The sequence below is a fragment of the Nomascus leucogenys genome, chromosome 10 (genome assembly GCF_006542625.1).
Source record: "Nomascus leucogenys isolate Asia chromosome 10, Asia_NLE_v1, whole genome shotgun sequence".
In the NCBI taxonomy this organism is placed as follows: Eukaryota; Metazoa; Chordata; class Mammalia; order Primates; family Hylobatidae; genus Nomascus; species Nomascus leucogenys.
Window position 1 is genome coordinate 92,068,707 of NC_044390.1, and position 22,210 is coordinate 92,090,916.

General features: G+C 52.6%; 1 protein-coding gene across 13 annotated transcripts in view; it reads right to left on the bottom strand.

Annotated features, from left to right (window-relative positions):
• The window catches only part of LOC100602794 (scavenger receptor class B member 1), a 105,341-nt gene that overhangs the window by 21,895 nt on the left and 61,236 nt on the right, over nt 1-22,210 (bottom strand). For all 13 annotated transcript variants that reach the window (XM_030821666.1, XM_003276251.4, XM_003276250.4 and 10 more), the window contains 7 exons: nt 18,581-18,738; nt 16,022-16,163; nt 15,250-15,453; nt 12,945-13,040; nt 11,242-11,357; nt 8,839-9,005; nt 285-403 (listed from right to left, as the gene is read on the bottom strand). In XM_030821666.1, the coding sequence (XP_030677526.1) occupies nt 285-403; nt 8,839-9,005; nt 11,242-11,357; nt 12,945-13,040; nt 15,250-15,453; nt 16,022-16,163; nt 18,581-18,738 (1,002 nt within the window). The remainder of the gene's footprint in view (nt 1-284; nt 404-8,838; nt 9,006-11,241; nt 11,358-12,944; nt 13,041-15,249; nt 15,454-16,021; nt 16,164-18,580; nt 18,739-22,210) is intronic.

The window sequence follows — 22,210 nt, forward strand, 5'->3', positions numbered from 1 at the left end:
GCTGCCTCCAGCTCACATGTAGGAGACATCCCAGCTGATAAGTTCTAATTAATTTACTGTCTTAGGGCCATTTATAGAACCCAGTACAGGGATATAAAACCCTCGAACTACCTTGAACTATGGAGTCGGGGTGAAGTAAGGAATTTTGGTGGCTCGAGATTCTAGAAGCCAGGCTTCCCACCACCCCCAGCCCACAGCAGCTCTGTGCTTGGGGAGAGAGGAGGCAGCCAGGTGTGCTCCAACCAGGAATCGCCCACCCCCCACAGAGGATGGCAGGGGCTCACCGGGTGGATGTCCAGGAACAAGGAGTGTGCCTCCTGGTTAGGGTGCAGGCCAGTCACCGCTTCTGCCAGAACCGGGTCGGCGTTGAGGAAGTGAGGATGGGAGAGAAACAAGGGGGCACCTAGAAGAGGGGCAGGGAGGGGACATCAGACAAGGACAGTGTATTGGCAGGTCCTGCCAGGCCAGAGGTCTGCACAGAGCTGCGGTCTGCAGAGCACCCCTGTGGCAATGACAAGATAACCAGACAGGATCCCTTCCTCCATTCTGTAAAAAGCCCCAGGCCCTACGATGAGGGACAAGCTCTGCGCCAGAGAAGGGGTGAGGCAGGAGCCACTGATTCTGACAGGAGAGACCAAAGGAAGGAAGAAGCCTCTTCACAGGAGCCAGGTGAAGGACGCCTGGGAAGCGCATTCCAGGTGGAAGGGAAGGCAGAAGCAAGCGCGGGGAGGGGGAATGCATGGTGCACAAGGGTGCTAGAGAGGCAGGAATGGAAAAGGGACACCAGATTTGAACTTGGGTGTGGGGAGGGGAGTCTTGAGCACAAGCCAAGCAGCCCACACTGTCCCCTGCAGTCCACGCAGCAATGATCGGAGCTCAGGTGTACGCACCTGTGGCCAGATCTCCCTGCGTCCACAGGAGTGTGTCCCTGTAGACACACCTGCTACAAACGTGAGCTCAACCTCGCCACTGACCAACCAAACCAGGCAAACACCAGCTCACCCGCGGGACAATGGACACCAGGCCTGAAGGACAAGTTAACAAGGAACAGCGAGAGGGCCTCTCTCGAAAGCTCACGAGGGCCAGGTGCCATGGCTTACGCCTGTAATCCCAACACTTTGGGAGGCCTCAGCAGGCAGATGACTTGCACCCAGGAATTGGAGACCAGCCTGGACAATATGGTAAGACCCCATCTCTATAAAAATTAGCCGGGCATGGTGGCACGTGCATGTAGTCCCAGCTACTCAGGAGGCTGAGGCAGGAAAATTGCCTGAGCTCACAGGTTGAGGCTGCAGTGAGCCGTGACCGTGCCACTGCACTCCAGCCTGGGCAACAGAGCAAGATCCTGTCTCAAAAGAAAAACAATTTTTTTAAAAAAAGCTCACGAGGATCCTGATGGCGCTAATCCACAGACAGAGCTGACGGGTGGTGACCAGGGGCTGGGGGTGGGGGCGGGGAGTGACTTCTGATGAGTCTGGGTCTCATTTTGGGGTGACAGAAATGTTCTGGAACGAGATACAGGTGATGGCTGCACAACCTTGTGACCCTGCTAAATGCCACCGAATCGTTCACTTTAAAATGGTTAATTTTATGTTACAAGAATTTTGCCTCAATAAGAAAGGAAAAAAAAACAAAAAAAAAACCGAATCAGAGGCCAGGTGCGGTGGCTCACACCTATAATCCCAGCACTTTGGGAGGCCGAGGCAGGTGGATCACCTGAGGTCAGAAGTTCAAGACCAGCCTGGTCAACATGGTGAAACCCCGTCTCTACTAAATATACAAAAATTAGCTGGGGGTGGTGGTGGGCGCCTGTAATCCCAGCTACTCAGGAGGCTGAGGCAGGAGAATCACTTGAACCCAGGAGGCAGAGGTTGCAGTGAATTGAGATTGTGCCATTGTGTACCAGCCTGGGCAATGAGAGCGAAACTTCGTTCCAAAAAAAAAGGCCAGGCGCAGTGGCTCACATCTGTAATCTCAACACTTTGGGAGGCTAAGGCGGGCAGATCTTGAGGTCAGGAATTTGAGAGCAGCCTGGCCAACATGGTGAAACCCCGTCTCTACTAAAAATACAAAAATTAGACGGGCGCGGTGGCGGGCACCTGTAGTCCCAGCTATTCAGGAGGCTGAGGCAGGAGAATCGCTTGAAACCATAAGGCAGAGGATGCGGTGAGCTGAAATCACGCCACTGCACTCCAGCCTGGACGAAAGAGCAAAACTCCGTCTCAAAAAAAAAAAAAAAAAAAAAAAAAAAAACCCTCATCAAACTCACACAGTCTCCTTCCCACAAAGTATCAGCCATCCCTCACTGCTGGCCAGGTGACCGGCAATCATGCTCACATGCATCTCACAACCTCACACTTCTAAAGTATCTCTGCTTTTCTTAGCAAAGCCAGGCACTGGTTTGAAATAAAAGCTGGGATTATCGATGTCGGACTTCCTCTTTCTTAGTCCTTGTGCATCCCTGCCCTTAAGGTTTCTCAAGCATCATTCATGCCAACACCGTTTCAATTTCATCACATCTGAATGCCCCCCGCACTGTTATATAATGTGCTGCTCTCAACCAGCTGCCAGTGCCTTCCTTAAGTCTCTGTATTTTAAAGGGAAGCTTTACAGCTGTGCGAACACTTGCTGCAATTAGAAAGTACATATTTGGGCCGGGCACTGTGGCTCACACCTATAATCCCAGCACTTTGGGAGGCCGAGGCAGGTGGATCACCTGAGGTCAGAAGTTCAAGACCAGCCTGGACATGGTGAGACCCCGTTTCTACTAAAAATACAAAAATTAGCTGAGCATGGTATGCGCCTGTAATCCCAGCTACTCGGGAGGCTGAGGCAGGAGAATTGCTTGAACCTGGGAGGCAGAGGTTGCGGAGGCTGCAGGGAGCTGAGATTGCATCACTGCACTCCAGCCTGGACGATAGTTTCCGAAGGTTGCAGTAAGCCAAGACTACACCAATGCACTCCAGCCTCGGCAACAGAGCAAGACTGTCTCAAAAAAAAAAAAAAAAGGCCGGGCGCGGTGGCTCACGCCTGTAATCCCAGCACTTTAGGAAGCCGAGGCGGGTGGACCAATTGAGGTTGGGAGTTCGCGACCAGCCTGACCAATATGGAGAAACCCCGTCTCTACTAAAAATACAAAATTAGCCAGGCCTGGTGGTGCACACCTGTAATCCCAGCTACTCGGGGGGCTGAGGCAGGAGAATCGCTTGAACCCAGGAGGCAGAGGTTGTGGTGAGCCGAGATTGTGCCATTGCACTCCAGCCTGGGCAACAAGAGTGAAACTCTGCCTCAAAAAAAAAAAAAAAAAGGACATATTTTAAAAATACCGCGGAAAATAATAATGCTGTAAGTTCTAACTAGAACCTGTTACTGCACGCGGCTTTAACTGGGAGCCCTGCTGTTTTTCTATTGAAAGAAAAAAAAAACAAAAAAGGCTGATGAGTGTGGAACGCTCTTCAAGTCCTCTCAACACCAACAGAGACCTTCTCCTGCACGTGATGGCAAGGAGGAAAAGAGGATGGACCCAGAAGCTCACTCTCACCTCCTTGGACCTTCTGGAGTCATCCCAAGCACCCGCAGGGACAGTGTCCTCCACAATTTGGAAAACGCTGCCTCTCATGCCTCCTCCGTGGAGGCGGCAGCCACGGAGCCAGACTCTGGAGGAATCTCAACCAAGCCCTGGCCTACCCACAGCCCCAGATGGAGACCAAGGTGGGATGGAACAACTTGCCAGCCCCCGCCCTTGCTTCAGAGGCCGAGCCTGCACGATCCCACGCATGTGTTTCTTCCAATTTTATTACCAAACACGCCGAGAGAGATCTTCCCAGCTGTAAGCGATAATTAATTTATAGCTTTATGGCATATCTAGCCAGACATAATTGCCCAGGATTGCCACGGATGATAATTAGTTGGCTCTGTGAGGCAAGTCCGATGCCCTCTCGCCACAGGGAGGTTTGAGAGGGAGTTGTCTGAGTCCAACAGATTTCAAGGCCCAGAAAGGCAAAGGCATGGTACCTTTACTCTTTAGATAACATGCCACAGAAACACAGACACAGGTGCACCAAACGACACGTGTGCACCACGGTCATGGTCAAAAAATAGGAACTTGGATGCCCAGGAGCAATGGAAGGAGAAGATGGAGGTGGCGCCCATGATGGAACACCACACAGCAATGGAGAGGAGGAGCTGCGACCACCCACAACGTCACGGACGAATCGCACCAGGGTGCTAAGGGGTGCACGGGCCGGAAAAGGAGTCTAGCTTTATGGGTCCATTCACGTGAAGACGCAAACCAGCTGAGCTCTGGGGCTGGACGCCAGGGCGGGGGGAGGAGCGCGAGTGGCATCCAGGGCCTATTGTGTCCGTTTCTCAGTCAGGGTGCTGGCCACCGGGTGCGTTGACTTTGTGAAGTTTCAAACTGCACGTGTCAGCCAGGCGCAGCGGTTCATGCCTGTAATCCCAGCGCTTTGGGCGGGAGGATCGCTTGAGCCCAGGACTTCAAGACTAGCCTGGGCAATATGGTGAGACCCCGCTCTAAAGAAAATTTAAAAATTAGCTGGGCATGGTAGCAACCGCTTGCAGTCCCAGCTACTCAGGAGGCTGGGGTGAGAGGATCAGTTGAGTGATGGAGGTCAGACTGCTGTGAGCTATGATGGCACCACTGTACTCCAGCCTGGGCGACAGTGATACCCTGTCTCAAAAAACAAAGCAAAAAACCCCAAAAACTGCATGAGTCATCTGGGAACTTCTTTGTATCTATGTATATTTTATTTAGAAGCAAAAACTAAGCCCAGGCAAGACGGCACAACCGCATCTCCACAAAAAAAAAAAAAAAAAAAAAAAATTAAATAAGATAAATTAGCCGGGTATGGTGGTGTGTACCTGTGCTCCCAGCTACCTGGGAGGCTGAGGTGGGAGAATCATTGGTGCCCAGGAGGTCAAGGCTGCTGTGAGCTGTGATTGCACCACTGCACTTGAGCCTGGGCAACAGAGAAACCCTGTCTCAAAAATATAAATAAAGAAAAGAAAAAACTTTATTTAAATAAGTATTTTAAAATTCCCTTGCGCTTTTGAAATTATTTCGGCAGATGTGCTAAGAGAAGGCAGGGCACACCTCATCCCACACCCTTGGAGGGGATGGGCATGTCGTTTCCCCCCTCCTCCTGGTACCTACACCCCTACTTAAGCCTTGTGCTTGGAGTGGGGCCGGCCCACCCAGGAGCCAGCTGACCATGTGACACAAGCCTGGCCAATCAGCACAGTCCACCTCGGCTACCGTGATTGGTTTACAGCTGGGCATGGGAGCCAGGCAGACCAATTAGAGCAAACCCTGGAACTTCTGCTGGAGTGAAGGAAACACAGGTGGCCCCCTTCCTGCAGGACTCGCAGCTGGGCGGAGGTGAGCCTGGAGCCTCCACAGGCAGCCAGGAGGGAGAGCCTGCTTGGCAGCAAAGCCAGTCCAGCAGAAAACTGAGCTGGGACTTGGCAGAGGCAGCTTCCAGACAACATCTAAGTTCTGGATTTGTGCCTAATGCAGAGATCTGCCCTGGAATTTTTCATTACGCAAACCAAGAAGTGCCCTTTTGGCCTAAATCAAGTGGAGTCCAGCATCTGCCACTTGCGACAGTTGCTGTAGCACACCTATTGGGTGTGTAACATCCTCAACCTTACGAGCAGAAATCCCCGCCGATACCAGCAAAGAAGGAAGCAAGCAGAGGCCAATGCCCAGGGGGGCCAGACAGGACCAGGAGACAGCAGCGGGCATCCCAGGCCCCAGCTCCAAACCATTCGCTCATAGGTTGCTCCATTCTGCCTGAAATGAGGGAAAGCATCCAATCTATTGACAGTCCCTCCTCCTGACCCCTGTTGCAGACCAGTCCTTTAGAGTCGCCATCTCCAGCTGGAGGACGGGGCTTCAACCAAAAAGGCTCCCAGAAGGCAAGACACAGTCAAATAGAGGGCCGCTTCCGGTCCTACCAACCCTGTGACCTTGGTCGCATCCAGCATTGGGCCTCGATTTCCTAAGTACAGAACGCACTCACCATCCCTATATTCAAATACTGTATAAGTACCCATTACATTCGGGGCACAGTTCTAGAAGCTAAGAATAAAACCAAGAAGAGGAGCTTGGGGTCCTGCCTGCAGGGATGACAGTGAATGGAAGGGGCAATGAATAAAATCCACAGTGCATGAGTTCAGGGAGCAATGAGCACCAAGAAGACAAGAAGAGGAAGCCACAGGGAGCAGCAGTTGGGAGACGGGGCAACTTTAGAACAGGAACTCAGAGGAGGCCTCCCGGAGGAGGTGGCATTTGCATGCAGACCAAAAGAAGGTGAGGGATGATCCACTCAGAAGTCCAGACAAAGAGCTCTCCAAGCAGGGGAAGCAGCCCATGCAAAGGCCCTGAGGCAGCACTGACCTCGGTATATTTTAGAAAGAGGGCGAAGGCATCAGGGCTGGAGAATAATGAACAGGGGATGTGTAGGGAGAAATGGAGTCAGAGAGGCTGGTGGGGCTGGATCCTTCAGAGAGGCTGGTAGGGGCTGGATCCTGCAGGGCCCAGGTCCATGGTGGGAGTTTGGACTTCACTATGAATGCAGACAGAGCTGCCAGACATTTTAAGAGTATGGTGGCAATCTGCATTTTTTTCGAGATGGGTCTTCCTCTGTTGCCCAGGCTGGAATGCAGTGGGGTGATCACAGCTCACTGCAGCCTTGACCTCTGGGCTTAGGCCGTCCTTCCACCCCAGCCTTCCACGTAGCTAGGACTGCAGGCATGCACCACCATGCCTAGCTAATTTTTTTTTTTTTTTTTTTTTTTTTTTGCTAGAGAGAGGTCTTGCTATATTGCCAGGCTGGTCTCGAACTCTTGGCCTGAAGTGATCCTCCCACCTCGGCCCCCTACGGGGTTGTGATTACAGGCGTGAACCACCACACTCGGCCTGCGTTGTTAAAAGATCCCTCGGCTGCTGTTGGGAGTGCTACAGACTTCCTATGATGATGGAAATATTCTCTATCTGTGCTATCCAAGACAGTAGCTGCTAGACACACATGGCTTATGAGCATTTAACTTCCGGCCAGTGCAACCAAGGAACTGCCTTTTAATTTGATTTTGTTTAAATCAATGTCAATTTAAACAGCCGCAAGAGACCAGCAGTGACCGCACTGGATGGTCTAGGGGGTGGATGGTACGGCAGCAATGCTCCATTGAGGGATGGGCTACTGAAAGGGCTGGATCACCAGGAAGGATGTGTCCGTGGCCTGGACAATGAGGCGGGGGTTGGGGTGGGGAGCAAGAGAGAGGAAGGAGTGAGGACTCAACCTGGAGGTAAAGCCATCTGGGCTTGTTGACGCACTGGAAGAGCCAGGTGAGGACAGGGAATCAAACTGACGCCTGAGGGTCCAAATTGAGCAACTTGAGGCGAGGGTGTCTCAGGGACTGGCACACAATTGAGACACACCAACAATGTCAGGGGACACGACGCCAACAGCAATCATCACATCTGCCTAGCCACCCACACTGCGGAACAAGAGGATGTTACGTAACACACAGACCCTCGCCAGCCTCATTTCATGTCATTTAGGACACGTACATGCCCTAAGCCCCAGAACCCATAGCTATGTCAGGTCACAGGGTAAACGGGCGCTGGGCCTGCTCAGCAGCTGCCTTGAAGGTCCAGAAAATGGGTGGGGCACAGTGGCTCACACCTGTAATCCCACTGCTTTAACAGGCAGAGGCAGGTGGATCACTTGAGGCCAGGTGTTTGAGACCAGTCTGGGCAACATGGTGAGACAACATCTCTACAAAAAATTTACAAAAATAAAATTAGCCCATGGCTAATATCGTGGCCCACACCTGCGGTCCCAGCTACTCAGGAGGCTGAGGCAGGAGGATCGCCTGAGCCCATGAGGTCGAGGCTGCAGTGAGCTATAATCGCACCACTCTACTCCAGCTCCAGGCTACAGAGTGATACCTTGTCTCAAAAAATAAAAATAGGCTGGACGTGGTGGCTCACACCTGTAATCCCAGCACTTTGGGAGGCCAAGGCAGGCAGATCACTTGAGATCAGGAGTTCAAGACCAGCCTGGGCAACATGGTGAAACCCTGTCTCTACCAAAAATACAAAAAATTAGCCAGGTGTGGTGGCGCACGCCTGTGGTCCCAGCTACTCGGGAGGCTGAGGTGGGAGGATCACTTGAACCTGGGAGGTGGAGGTTGCAGTGAGTTGAAATGGTGCCACCGCACTCCAACCTGGGTAACAGAGTAAGAGTCTGTCTCAAAAAAAATAATAATAAACAAGATGGGGAGATTGTCCTGGGGTATCTAGGAGAGCACGATGTGGTCTTAAGGGTCCTTAGAACTGGGAGAGGGGGCAGAAGAGGGAGCACAGGAAGAGATTTGAGGACAGAGTAATCAGAAGGATGCCATGTTCCTGGCCTCAAAGGTGGAGGAAGGGCCCAGGAGCCAAGAAACACAGGGGGGCCTCTAGAAGCCAGAAAAGGCAGACGCAGATTCTCCTAGAGCCTCCAGAAGGAACACAGCCTCCTTGATCTGAGCGCGGTGAGACCCACGCAGACTTCTGAACTACAGAACTGCAAGATAACCAGTGTGTGTTGTTCTAAGCCATGAAATTCATGTCACTTTATTGTGGCAGCAACTAATAGACCTGGCATTTCTTCCTTTTCAGATTATCTTCCTGCAGCCTCGTTATCTTCAGCCTAATGGAATTATCAAGAGTACAGAGGCCAGAGATTAAGCAGACAGCACGGGGCAGATAAACCCTCAGCTGACCCCACCCTCGCACCCTCCCGCCATCCCAGCACAGGGGACGGCACGTACTGAACCTGCAGGTGCTGACATTCTGAATTCCAGACTCCAGGCACGGGCAGAAGCCTTCGTTGGGAGGGTAGATGGATCCGTTGGCAAACAGGGTTTTGGGAGCCACGAAGCGATAGGTGGGGATGCCTTCAAACACCCCTGACTCCTTGTACATTAGCTTCATGGATCTGCAGGGGACAGACAGGGTGAGAGGGGACACCCAGACCCGGCGGCCAGAGCCAGGCGCTGCCGAAGGCTGCCCAGATCCAGCCACTTCTCCCCACGGGTGCTACCACCTCCCGGGTCCAAACCGCCCCCATCTCTCACCCAGGTAGCTGCAGCGACCTCCTAACAGGCCTCTCTGCTCCAACTCTGCCTCCCCACCCACGCCAATGTATTAGCTACGGCCAGATGGAGTTTTACAAAAGAACAGAGGCCAGGCATTATGGCTCACACCTGTAATCCCAGCACTTTGGGAGGCCGAGGTGGGAGGATCACTTGAGCCCAGGAGTTTGAGACCAGCCTGGGGAACATGGTGAGACCCAGTCTCTAAAAACAAAATTGTTTTTGAAAGTTATGAAATTAAAAAAAGAACAGAATGTATCATGCCCCTGCTGAAAATCTGTGACCCTTTCTAGTCTAACCTACCATTAGGATTCATTGTTCTTATCTAGCCCCTGCATAAGCTCTGCTCAGCCCCGCCCCACCTTCCTGTGCCCAGGGCCTCCCTGCAGTTCCTAAGCACACTCACTCCTGCCCCAGGCCCTTTGCATCACTGCTCCCTCTGCCTAAGAACAGTCTCCTCTGGCATCTTCATCCACCAGACTTCAACCCTTCAGTCAGATCTCAGTTCAGCTATCACTTCCTCGGGTGGCAGCACCGTCCCCCACACCCACCCCATCCACCCTCCATCAGTTCATGCTCCTGTGCTTTCTCAAAAGCACTTCTGAACTTGAACATGCACTGTGCTACCCACTCTGTCCATGGCAGCCACTCAGCACGCATGGCTGTCCATCCCGCCCTTGACATGGGGCGAGTCCAAATTGGGATGCAAGTGTAAAATACATTCGATTTCTAATACTTGCTAGCGAAAAAAAAAAAAACAAACTCATCAATAACACTTGAAATGATCCCATTTTTGATATATGAGGTCAAATAAAATACATTATTAAAAATAATTTCACCAATTTCTTGTTACTTGTATTAATGCAGCCACTAAAAAATTTTAAAGTGCATGTGTGCCTTGCATATTTTGACTTATAGGAAAGTGCCAGCTTAGATAATAGTATTATGTCAATGTCAAATTTCCTCATTTTGATAACAGCATTATGGTTATGTAAGAAAATGTCCTCGTTTCTGAAAAACACCCACTGAGTATTTGGAGGTAAGGGGGCATACAGCCTCTAACCTACTCTCAGATGGTTCAGGAAAAAGACACTTAGCAAGAGGAGGGGGTGGGGGGCTTAACATGGCTAGTGAACGTGGGTGAAGGGGAGACGGGGGCCACTTGTATTTCTCATGCAACTTTTCTTCAAGTTTAAAATTCAGCTTTTAAAGTCAGCTGGGTACGGTAGCTCACACCTGCAATCCCAGCACTTTGGGAGGCTGAAGCAGGAAGATCCCTTGAGGCTAGGAGTTCAAGTCTAGCCTGGGCAACATAGCGAGATCCCCATCTCTAAAAAATTAAATAAGTAAAAACTTAAAACAGTAAAAAGTGGCCACACAGAGCAAAAGCACTGTCACTCTCTGATACTCTAGTGTTTTTGCATTTGTCTGAGTTGCCCTGATAGGATACAACCTCCTGGGGAATGGAGACTTGGCCCACCCTCTCACTACCGGGCATCTGGCACACAGTAGGGCTTCACAGGGTTTGCTGGGAGGGCAGATAAGTCAATGTCCACATGAGTGAATTCCCAAGTAAAGGACTTTTCCAGAGTGACCAGAATGGAACGCGACACACCAAGGCCTCCAGAAAAGGGCTGCAGGAGCCACCCACTGTCTACTTTACCCCACAACTGGGACCATGGGACACACAGAGCTGAGCCTGAAGGGGCCAAGCAATGCCAGCTGATGTCTCAGCACCCAGATGGTCACGGGGCCCACCAGCCAGATGCCAGAGGGAGCCCACCTCTCGCCTCCATTTCATGGCCCCCTGTGACCTTGACATGTCCTGCCCCCTCCTCCCAGCCCAGCACCACCTGGCTGCAAACCACCACCAGCAGCCTCTCTTTGGGCCGTGTAGAGGCATTGGCAGCTGGAGTTTGGCTCTTGGTGGTGTGGCCAAAGAGAATTCAAGCTGGTGCCAAGGGCTACTGAGTCAAACCCACGATGAGTCAAAATGCTTTCCAAGTGCACAGCCAACACCACAGAATTTGGCCATGAGCTACCCAGGAAACCCAGGAGGCCCCATGTCCCAGTGATTACCGGCAGGCCTCAGGACTGTAGAACTCCAGCGAGGACTCAGGAGTCATGAAGGGCGGCCACATTTGCCCAGAAGTTCCATTGATCATGTTGCATTGATCGGAATGCCAGAAGTCAACCTGGGGGGAAGCATCCAGACTAGACCCCTCAGTAGGGCCAAGGCCCCTTACTAAGCCCTCTCAGGTGCCGCACACCTAACTTGCCCTGGTGCACACATGGCCACTCAATTCCCAATACTGGCATGGTGGGAAGAGGGCAGGCTGTGTAGACACACAGAGAGAATACCCACCACAGCTTCCCACTCCCAGACCCCTGAATGTGCAACTTCGCTAGGGACTCAGTTCTTTCATCTGCAAAATGGGCCTATCACCCACATTTCCAGCCTGAATCTGGGAAAGAAGTGCGGTGAGCAGGTGAGGTGAGAGGTGGGGCGCGGCTGTGCTCAGCCCTCAGAGCAGACGTCAACAGGCACCTCCTGAAAACAATCGGCACGCAGGCAAACTACTTAAAATCATAATGGTGGCCACCACCGGACAACCCCAAAACAGAACCTATCAGGTTAACTGACTCTGGGGAGCGAGACCCAGACTCGACAAAACCAACTGCTCACTTTCCAATCTTCTGTATGATGAGGATGTTTAAAATCACGTGCACGTGTATGGTATATTGGAATATACAAGCCACGATGAACGTGAACTCCAGCTATCGTGAATGGCTAGTGCCGGTTGCAGATGGTGATTTTTGCCACTCTGGGCACTGGTTGGGGTACGATTTGTCCCCAGCCCTCAGGGTCTTTGCGGTAACTACCACGGGGAGTGGGGAGTGGGAAGTCACACAGTCATTTTCACGCATATTGAAAAAAGGTCACGAAGGTGAAAAAAGCAAGTTTTGCAAAACAATGCACGTAGTATGATTTCATGATATTCAAAGAAGAAACAATTCCATATTTCTCTGCGTACATACAGGCGTGCACATGGGTAAAAATGGACGGGAAGAATATATCCCGAACTGGTAATGTGGGTGTCCTCTGGGGCGAGGGGTAGGGGTGGGAGGTGATACTAAGGGCACTTATCTTTCTCTCTTGTTTTATTTTGTAATGTGAATCTCTTCTCTTTTTCTTGGAGACTGAGTTTCACTCTTCTCACCCAGGCTGAAGTGCAATGGTGTGATCTTGGCTCACTGCAACCTTCACCTCCCGGGTTCAAGCGATTCTCCTGCCTCAGCTCATGAGTAGCTGGGATTACAGGCATGCACCACCACGCCCAGCTAATTTTTTGTATTTTAGTAGAGACGGGGTTTTGCCATGTTGGCCTGGCTGGTCTCGAACTCCTGACCTCAGGTGATCCCCCCACCCCCCGCCTCAGCCTCCCAAAGTGCTGGGATTACAGTCATGAGCCACCATGCCCAGCCTTCAAAACATTTTTGTGAGTAAAGAATCAAAAGGAAGGAAGCGCTCAGTTCCCAGCAGACGCCAGGTGCTCAGTGAGCTCAGTGAGCAGTCACTAACCCCACCTGCCCCTCTGGCTGGTCAAGCTTTAACCAGAGGTAAAATCCCTCCTCCACCTCCAAGAGTGTTCATCCTCCCAGCACCCTCTTCACGACAAAGGAGGGAGCCCTGTGGTCCCTGCCATTCCCGAGCAGTCACGGCCCGGCCCGCCTTCCCCTCTCCCTGGCGATGGGGGCCCTCGCCGCCTCTCGCCCCTCACCTTGCTCAGCCCGTTCCACTTGTCCACAAGGTGGATCCTGCTGATGTTCTGGACCCCCGTGAACACCGTGAAGAGCCCAGAGTCGGAGTTGTTGAGCTACAGACACAGCAGGGAAGAGCATCGTAAGGCTCGGGCCTCCCATTGAGCCGGCCTGGTCTGAACATTCTGGGCTGAGCCCTCCTCCCCCTCCACCAGAAGGACAGGGCCCCTGGCATCTGGTTCACTGCCACATGCCCAGTGTCCGGGGACTGACGAGAGGCTTGGGAGCTTTCTAGGAGGAACGGTCCCGGGTTCCATGGCTGCAGTGTTCCACCCTCCCTTCCTAACTCCGGGAAAGTCTGGCTTTCGTCTCAGGTGAATGGCAGATCACCCCCACCACACCCTACTCCAGCATAAAATAAAGCATGGCCAGGTCAGCTCCCTGAGCAATGAAAAAGAAGTGGCATGTCACTTGGGGGATGCTTTAAGGACTGTGCACACACCTTTCACCAGGCTCTCTGGCACTGCTATAGCAGCCAAGGAGGTGTGTGTCAAGACAGAGCCTCCCTCGGCCTGGGTCCCCAAGTGACTACCATAAGCGCGGGTGCCCCAGTCACCCACACTGGACGTGGAGTGCAAGCAAAGGAAAAAGTCTTGGTTGTTCTAAGCCATGGAGATTCCGGGGCTGCTTGTCACAGCAGCAAAACCTGGCCTGTCCTAACCCATCAAGGTTCTTGATAGTGGGGCCCAGGCTTTGGTGCTCTGAGAGCATTTCCCAGAAGCTGGTTTGCAATCCCAAAGACATGCAAAGCACAAAGTGGTATGAGTGACTGAAGGAAATATCTAGAAGTGCTTTGCAGGGTGGAGCACACTGAGGAGCTCCAAGGTTGCCCGACTGAGAGGCTGCACCCATCACAGACCTCCAGAGCAGGACCCAGCACAAAGCCCTGGCCCAGCCTCCCATGTGTGTCTGTCACCTGCCCATGTGGAGCCAAGAATAACCAGAGCCACTACCAAGGGGAGCATTAAAGGGGCTCATGTGCAAAAAGGGCCAGGTACGGTGCCCCGGACACAGTAACAGCTCAAAATGCTAGTCTTTATTTTCATTATTATTGTTATTATTAATAAATGCTCACCCAACAGGATCCTTAAATGATCGTTCTAATGGACAGAGAGCATCAGAAACTGCCAGTTACTACCAAAGCCCACTCTCTCCTTACTCCTTCATAACAAAACGCAAACCGTACTCAGGGCATCAGCACACACAGCTAAAAGGCTACCTTTCCAGCTTCGCCTGGAGCTAGGTGTGGCCACATGACTCAGTTCTGGCCGATAGAAAGGAAGTGGACATTGGTTTTCTTCCTCCCTAAGAGGGAGGAAACTAGGACATGCTGTTTTACCCCCAATTCCTCCATCTGCTCCCTAAAGCCCCACCACTTCTTTCCTGCTGTGCTGCCTGGAATGTGATGTGATTGCTGACACTCTAGCAGCCAACTTGGACAATGAGGTTATCTTGAGGATGAAAACCACACACCAAGGATGGCAGAGCAGAGCAGTAGAAGGCTTCCAGATCACTTAAGACCATGAAGCTGCCACACCAACACTGAACAGCCTACCGCTAGACTGTTCCTGTGAGGTTTTCATTATATGCGGTCAAACGTAGATTATACTAAACTAGGGACTTTGTAATAACTTTCATTTGCAAAGCACTTCAGGATTTACAAGATGCTTTTACAGCATCGTGCCACTTAGCCCAAACTTGCTAATTGACCCACACGACAGGAGCCCGTCACCCTTGACAAAAATGCACTGAGTATCTATCACGTGCAGCACCTCGATATCCCCCCCGCAGCACTCTACCCTGATCAGCAGAGACCAAAGAGATGGCTGAGGCTGGAGCAGTCCCAAGGACTCATTGAAAGCTGAGGTGAGGGAGTCAGACCCTCCATGGACGAGATGTTGGCTCCAAAGCCCAGTCAGTGACCCTACCAGGTTGCCAGGAGTCGAGATTAAGAGTCAGCTTGTGATCTTACTCCCCAGCAGCCATGCCCCCTTCAACCAGCAAAGCCTCCCATTTGCTAAGGTCCAGTCACATCATTTGAGCCTGGATCAAGCTGTACCTGAATCCAACCCTAGCATTTTCAGTTCTATAAGCCCCAACATTCCCCATTTAAGCCGGTTTGAGTCAGGTTCTCGGCCACTTACAACCCACAGCCACTAGATCCCCAGCCAGCTACAAAGCAAGCCGGTGACCAGTGTCCAGGCTGTGTGAGGGGAAGACAGGACACAGGCCTGAATCTCTGGCTTCTCACCAGGCCACACGTACCTCGGCAAATAATCCGAACTCGTCCTTGAAGGGGAACATGCCTGGAAAGTACTTGTTGATGAGGTTCACAAGAGGGTCCTTGTAGCCCCACATGATCTCGCCCACAGTGCGGTTCATGAAAGCACGTTCGCCAAGGGTGGTGAATGCCAAGGTCATGATGAGCTTCAGGGTCATGGGCTTATTCTCCATCATCACTGCCGCAGCCTGCAAGGCGAAGGGACACTAGCATCAGAGGCTGGACGTGGCTGGCCCATCCTCCCTCGGCCCCAGCTGGGCCTCACAGCAAAGAGCCCATGAAGGTAAATGCTGGGGTGCAGGAGGCCCCTGGAGTGGCCACGTGGGGCGTCTGGGACACCAGAACCACCCTCTGCTCCTCCAGTGCCAAGGCCACATGTGCTCCCGAGAACCCATTCTCCCCCTTGCACCCCACTGGACTCAGGCTAAATGAACTCCAGCCCCAGTCCCAGACGTGGGCCTGTGGCTCAGCCCTCAACAAGACAGCCCCTTTTGGAGATCTCAGAAATGTAAATTGAAAAGGGAAAAAAAAGTACTTTGGCCAGGACTTCCAAACCAAGACAGGTGGACCCACCTGGGAAACTCAGAACCCACTGGGGGTGAGCAGAGACAGCACAGGGCCGAAAGCCACCCACCAGGCGTGAGTCCTCACGCTCCGACCACCTCAGGGACTGCTCTCTGCACAAGGGGCAGGCGGGAGGAGAGACAGGGGACGAGGCCAGGGTGTGAGGCAGCGTGGGCCACAGGGCAGCCTCACCAAGACCAGGATGTTGGGCATGACGATGTAGTCGCTCTCCGAGCCGTGGGACTTGGAGGGCTGGAACTGGAAGGTGCGGTACTCGAGGAAGGACACGGTGTCGTTGTTGTTGAAAGTGATGTTGGTCTTGTGCCTGAACTCCCTGTGGGGGAAGCCAGCGGGTCAGACGCCCCACCCCACTGCATGGGACATTTCCCTTCCACTCGCCTGCAGTGCCTGCCTGGGAACCAGGGGCCCTGGACGTCTGTGCACACCTCCGGCCCCACAGCCAAAGCTGAGCTCAGCCCCTCCGCCAAGTCTGTCCCTCCCCACGCCTCCCCACTGCAGGACACGGTGTCGCCACCCACCCGGCCTCATTCTGCTTTCCCTCGCCCAACACAGCCATTGCCTCTCCACCTACAAAAGGAAGTAATCACAAGCCCTACTTCAGGGGGCAGCTGTGGGGATTAAACAATTCCCCACAGTAAAGCAATCAGATACCCGGAAAGCAATCAACACAGCTGCCGGGTGCAGAGAAAGCACCAGGTAAACATCGGCTGCCATGACTGTTGCTGCTGCTGTCATTATGATCTCTCATCTCTCCAAGCCATTCTCCACCATTCAGAAGAATCTTTGAAAAGTGGAAATCAGGTTGGGAGCGGTGGCTCATGCCTGTAATCCCAGCACTTTGGGAGGCCGAGGTGGGCAGATCACCTGATGTCAGGAGTTCAAGACCATCCTGCCCAACATGGTAAAATGCCGTCTCTACTAAAAATACAAAAATTAGCTGGGCATGGTGGCAGATGCCTGTAATCCCAGCTACTCGGGAGGCTGAGGCAGGAGAATCGCTTGAACCTGGGAGGCGGAGGTTGCAGTGAGCCGAGATGCGCCACTGCATTCCAACCTGGGTGAGAGAGAGACTCCCGTCTCAAAAAAAAAAAAAAAAAAGTGGAAATCAGATCATGCTATGCTCTGGACCACAACCCCACTTTGCATGCAGGTTAAAATCAGGATCCTAACATGACCTCTGAGGCCCTCAGCAAGGCTCAGGCCTCGTCTCTCCACCGTCTCTCTCCCTCGTAACCCCAGCCGCACAGGCCTCTGTTCCCAGCCTTCAGACCTTTGCACATGCTCTGCCCGGGACCCTCTCTCCCCAGGGCCTCTTCCCACCATGCGGGTCCAGTGAGTGTCCCTTTGCAGAGGTGCTCCCGACCCTCCAGTCAGACCAAGCCCCAAGGCCACCCTCCCTCCTGCACTCCGGCTTCACACTGTTTTGTCTGCACAACACTGATGGCTGGCTGCCTGATTTCCCCTTATTTGTCCACTTCTTTACTCTCTCCCCATCAGAACATCAGCTTGGTGAGGCAGGGCCTTGGTCTGCCTGTGCCCCCAGCACACAGGAGGTGCTTAATCAGTGCTCACAGAATGAAGGAGTATAGAGAGCTTTGGCATTTTTGCCCATTCTGTCCACTGCTGGGTCCCCTGTGCTTAGAACGGGAGCCAACACCTAGTAGGTGCTCAATAAACATTTGTTAAATGAACGAGCGAATGAGTGAACGGAATACAGCATCTGACTCATGTTTCCCACTCCCAAACTTCAGGCACATTTGCTGGATTTTCATCTTGGCTTTCCCAGAACCAGACTGTGGGTCTCCAACAGCGGGAACACCCTCTGCCTGCCCCATCCCTGGAACACTGTGTGTCTGGGGCAAGTCAGCTCTCCTCTCTGAGCCCCTACTCCTCCGCCTGTGAACTGGGAAGCAGGGGTGTGGAGGAGGGGAGGTGCTGTGAAGACTCCAGGGGGTAAGGGCGTTGTAACAGGCACACCCGCCAGCCGTCTCAGAGCTCTGAGTGCATCCTGAGTGTCCTGGAGGCTCCACAAAGGGGCTCTTGTGTCTCTCCAGTCTGCAGACAGGCAAACTGAGGCTCAGAGTGATGAAGTCACTTCCCCTAGGCCACAGCCAGGTACAGGGCAAGCAGAAAGCAAAGGCATGACTCTGTGGTCCCTGGGCCAGCATGTTCCACAAACAGCTGACTCCTTCCTGTGCTGACCCACCCGGTCCTCTGGCCCAGATAGGGTTTGGGGGGTAGGTCCCTGCTCCTGGTCATGTGTGTGTGTGTGTGTGTGTGTGTGTGTGTATGTGTATGTGTATGTACGTGTGTATGTATGTGTGTGTGTATGTGTATGTGTGTGTATGTATGTGTGTAACTCACACATGCACCCTCCACCCAGACCCACACCATTGGTCCTTCCCTGCTCCATAAAGAACCTCTCTAGGCAAGGTCTGGTGATTCACACCTGTAATCCCAGCACTTTGAGAGCCTGAGGTGGAGGATCGCTTGAGCCCAGGACTTCAAAACCAGCCTGGGCAACACAGCAAGATCCCATCTCTAAAAAAAAAAAAAAAAAACCTAAAACAAAAACTTCTCTGGGACTAGCACTTACCCCGACTATGCCTTGCCTGCTTCTGGAACAACCTCTGGGGCTCCGTCAGCAGCCTCCCCATCCCGTCCACTCTGAGACCCCTCCCCTGCCCAGCCTCAGCCAGTCCCTCCGCCCTCACCTGGACACAGCCTCACCTGTACACGTAGGGCCCGCGCTCCCGCACCTGCGGCTTCTCGCCCTTCAGGATCTCGTTGGGGTTCATGACGTCAAAGAAGTAGACGGAGAGATAGAAGGGGATGGGGATCTCCTTCCACATGTTGAAGGACAGGCTACTGGGGTCGATGCGCACGTTCTGCAGGGGAAGGGACAAGTACGCTTGTGGGGAGAGTGGTGAGAGCTCCACACCCCTCTACCGGCTCCGGAACAGCTGCCCGAGCCCGGCCAGGGAAGGGGCTCCTCGGCGGGGGCTCGGGATAGGAGGTGGTGGGAAAGCCCTTCGCACATGAAGCTGTCGCACCTGGAGCTTATGGAATTAAACAGGCAACCTATCCATGCTGTGGTAATGCTTCTTAAAATACATCCTAACAGCAACAGGTGACACCAGTCAAGGGACTGTGGTAAACAGGGGCCCATGCACCATCTAAAGGGAGCGCCGGAGCTCAGGGTAGTGGATGGGCTCAGGGCAGGGATAGCCTCATGCAGGAACGTGGGCTCCGTGTGGCCAGGTGGATCATTCATTCATTCCACAAGCACGCACTGAGCACTACCACGTGCCAGGCAGGTTCTAAGAGCTGGGCATGGGAGAATGACCAGGACAGACCGAAAGCCCAGCTATGTGGAGCTTTGCCATAGCGGAGGGAAAGGCAGGCACCAAATAACTCAGGTAAAACGCATGCCACGTGACAGAGCACAGAGAAAACACAGCAAGGATTGGGGAAAGACTGGGATTTGAGACACAGTCATCACGTAAGTGAAATATAGGCCAGGCGCCGTGGCTCATGCCTGTAATCCCAGAACTTTCGGAGGCCGAGGTAGGAGGATCACTGGAGCCCAGGAGGTTGAGACCAGCCTGGGCAACAGAGCAAGACCCTGTCTCTAAAGAATACTTTTATTTATTTATTTATTTTATTTTTTTGAGATGGAGTCTCGCTCTGTTGCCCAGGCTGGAGTGCAGTGGCATGATCTTGGCTCACTGCAACCTCTGCTTCTGTGTTCAAGCTATTCTCCCACCTCAGCCTCCTGAGTAGCTGGAATTACAGGCCCCCACCACCACACCTGGCTAATTTTTGTATTTTTATTTATTTTTATTTCATTTTATTATTTATTTATTTATGTATTTATTTATTTATTTATTTTGAGAGGGAGTCTTGCTCTGTGGCCCAGGTTGGACTGCAGTGGCACGATCTTGGCTCAGTGAAACCTCTATATCCCAGGTTCAAGCAGTTCTCCTCCCTCAGCCACCCGAGTAGCTGGGACTACAGGCACCCACCACCATACTTGGCTAATTTTTGTTTTTGTTTTTTTTTTAGTAGAATTAGGGTTTCACCATGTTGGCCAGGCTGGTCTCCTGACCTCAAGTGATCCGTCTGCCTTGGCCTCCCAAAGTGCTAGGATTACAGGCATGAGCCACTGTGCCCGGCCTATAAAATTAATTTTTAAAAAAGTAGCTGGGCATGGTGCTGCACACCTGTAGTCCCAGCTACTTGGGAGGCTGAGGTGAGAGGGTCACTTGAGCCAAGGAGGTCGAGGCTGCAGTGAGCTGTAATGGTGCTACTGTACTCCAGCCTGGGTGTCCAAGCAATACCCTGTCTCAAAAAAAAAAAAAAAAAAAAAAAAAAGAAGAAAAGAAAGAAAGAAAAAGAACACACACAAACACAACCTAGACCCAAAACCAAAATAGAAGGCAGTGAGGAAGGGAGCTCACAAATCTAGAAGGTGGGGGGCGGGGGGCATTCCACAGCAGCCACAGCCTGTGCAAAGGCCCTGTGGTAGGGAGATGCTGGGAGAGAGCCTCCCTGTGCGGCTGAGTGAGCCATTCGGGGAGGAGTCAGAGGAAGATGAGAACACAGAAGTTTTCCATGAAAACCAGAAATACAGAAATGTATATGAAATCTCCTGATTTAAAAATTTTGCAAAAACATGATTTTCTTAAAGGGACTAAAGGAAACACGCCTGGGGTCCACTTGGACTCCTCTCCCAGCTTCCCTCCTCTAGATCTATAATTCACTGCCCCAGTGTCACAGGGAGGTCCCTCCCAGTCCACCTGACCCCCCACCCTCAACTCAGCCGGGACATATCTCAGGCCCCTCAGTGCCCACACCACATCAGAGCCCGGGAGGAGTGACCCAGCCCATCAGATTAGAGCTGACGTTGCAAAGCCAGGTGGCTGCGTCACCTTCCACCCTCTTTTGAACATGGCCTTCTAAGACAAGGACAGCCGCCCCCATTGTCCCCAGACAGCCAGAACCAATAGGCAGAGGCTCTACAGGAGGCAGACAGCTGAGCTGGCCAGTCAGGGCCAGCCCCACGTCCCCCGGAAGGAGCAGATTTGGAGGCAGCCAGACCCTGGGTCGTACTCCACAGGGCCACTTGGGCAAGTCAGCCCCTGTGAGCCTCAAGTTTCTCATCTGTACGAAGGAGCTGGTGACACTGTAGCTACAGCTGTGTCTAGTTTGACCTACGTGGTATGTAAATGAAGAAGCTGAATTCATTGTCAAGAAACTGGAAGATGTAATGTAAAATCTGGATTTCAGAGTTCTCTTGGAAAAATCAGGAGATCAGAGACTTGCCTTCAAGTGCCATAATTGTTTATTGATAAACGTGTCTTCCTACCTAGCTGCCAGCACCAGAAGGAGCATCTTATGGTCTGAGCAGCCCATAGGTGCAAACGAAGGCGCATAAATTCAATATTAATGAGGTAACAGAAGCAAGCATTTCCGGGGTGCACCATGAGCCTGGTGAGGCTGTTCACCGTGTTCTCATCCTCTGAACAGCACCATGACTCTTCGAGGCAGCCACCTCCACTATTATTACCCCCATGTTACTGATTAGGAAACTGAGCCACAACTAAGGCTGGAGAGAGATTCAACCAATAGTTGGAGGGCACCGAGGAGTCCAGGAGGTCTTCCTGGGGGAGGTGGTATGTGAGCTGGATCAAAGAACAGTCCTGCCCCCTCAGTAACGCCCTCCCCACCCCATGGCGGCTCCTGCCACCCCATGCGACCACCGCCCACAGGCACCAGCTCCAGCCCCTCCCAGCTCTCAGGCCCAGATCGCCCAGCCCTTCCTTCAGTCCTGGCCTTCACCCAGCCTCAAAGCCCGTGCACTGCAGGTGCCTCTGTCTGGGACAGACCCTGCAGCCCTGGGGACCCTGCTCACCACAGGCCAGGTCCCTTCTCCAGCCTGGGGGACACATCCAGCTGCTGGTGCTCCCCTCATAGAAAACACAGCATCAAAACCCAGAACCCTGGAAAATGTGCTCAGGGAGTAGAGCAAGAACTACATGTTCTCACCACAGAAAACAGTGGGGGGCAGGAGGGAACCGTAGAGGTGACAGTTTGTTCAGCACCTGGATCTCAGGGGCGGGATTCCCAGTGTGCACACAGCAGCCCATCAAACTGCATACATTAAATATGTGCCATTGTTTTATATCAATCACACCTTAATAAAGCTGCTTTTTTAAAAAAGCAAAACAAGGCCCAGTGCAGTGGCTCACACCCGTAATCCCAGCACTTTGAGGGGCCGAGGTGGGCGGATCACTTGAGCCCAGGAGTTCAAGACCAGCCTGAGCATGGACCACCCCATCTCTACAAAAAATACAAAAA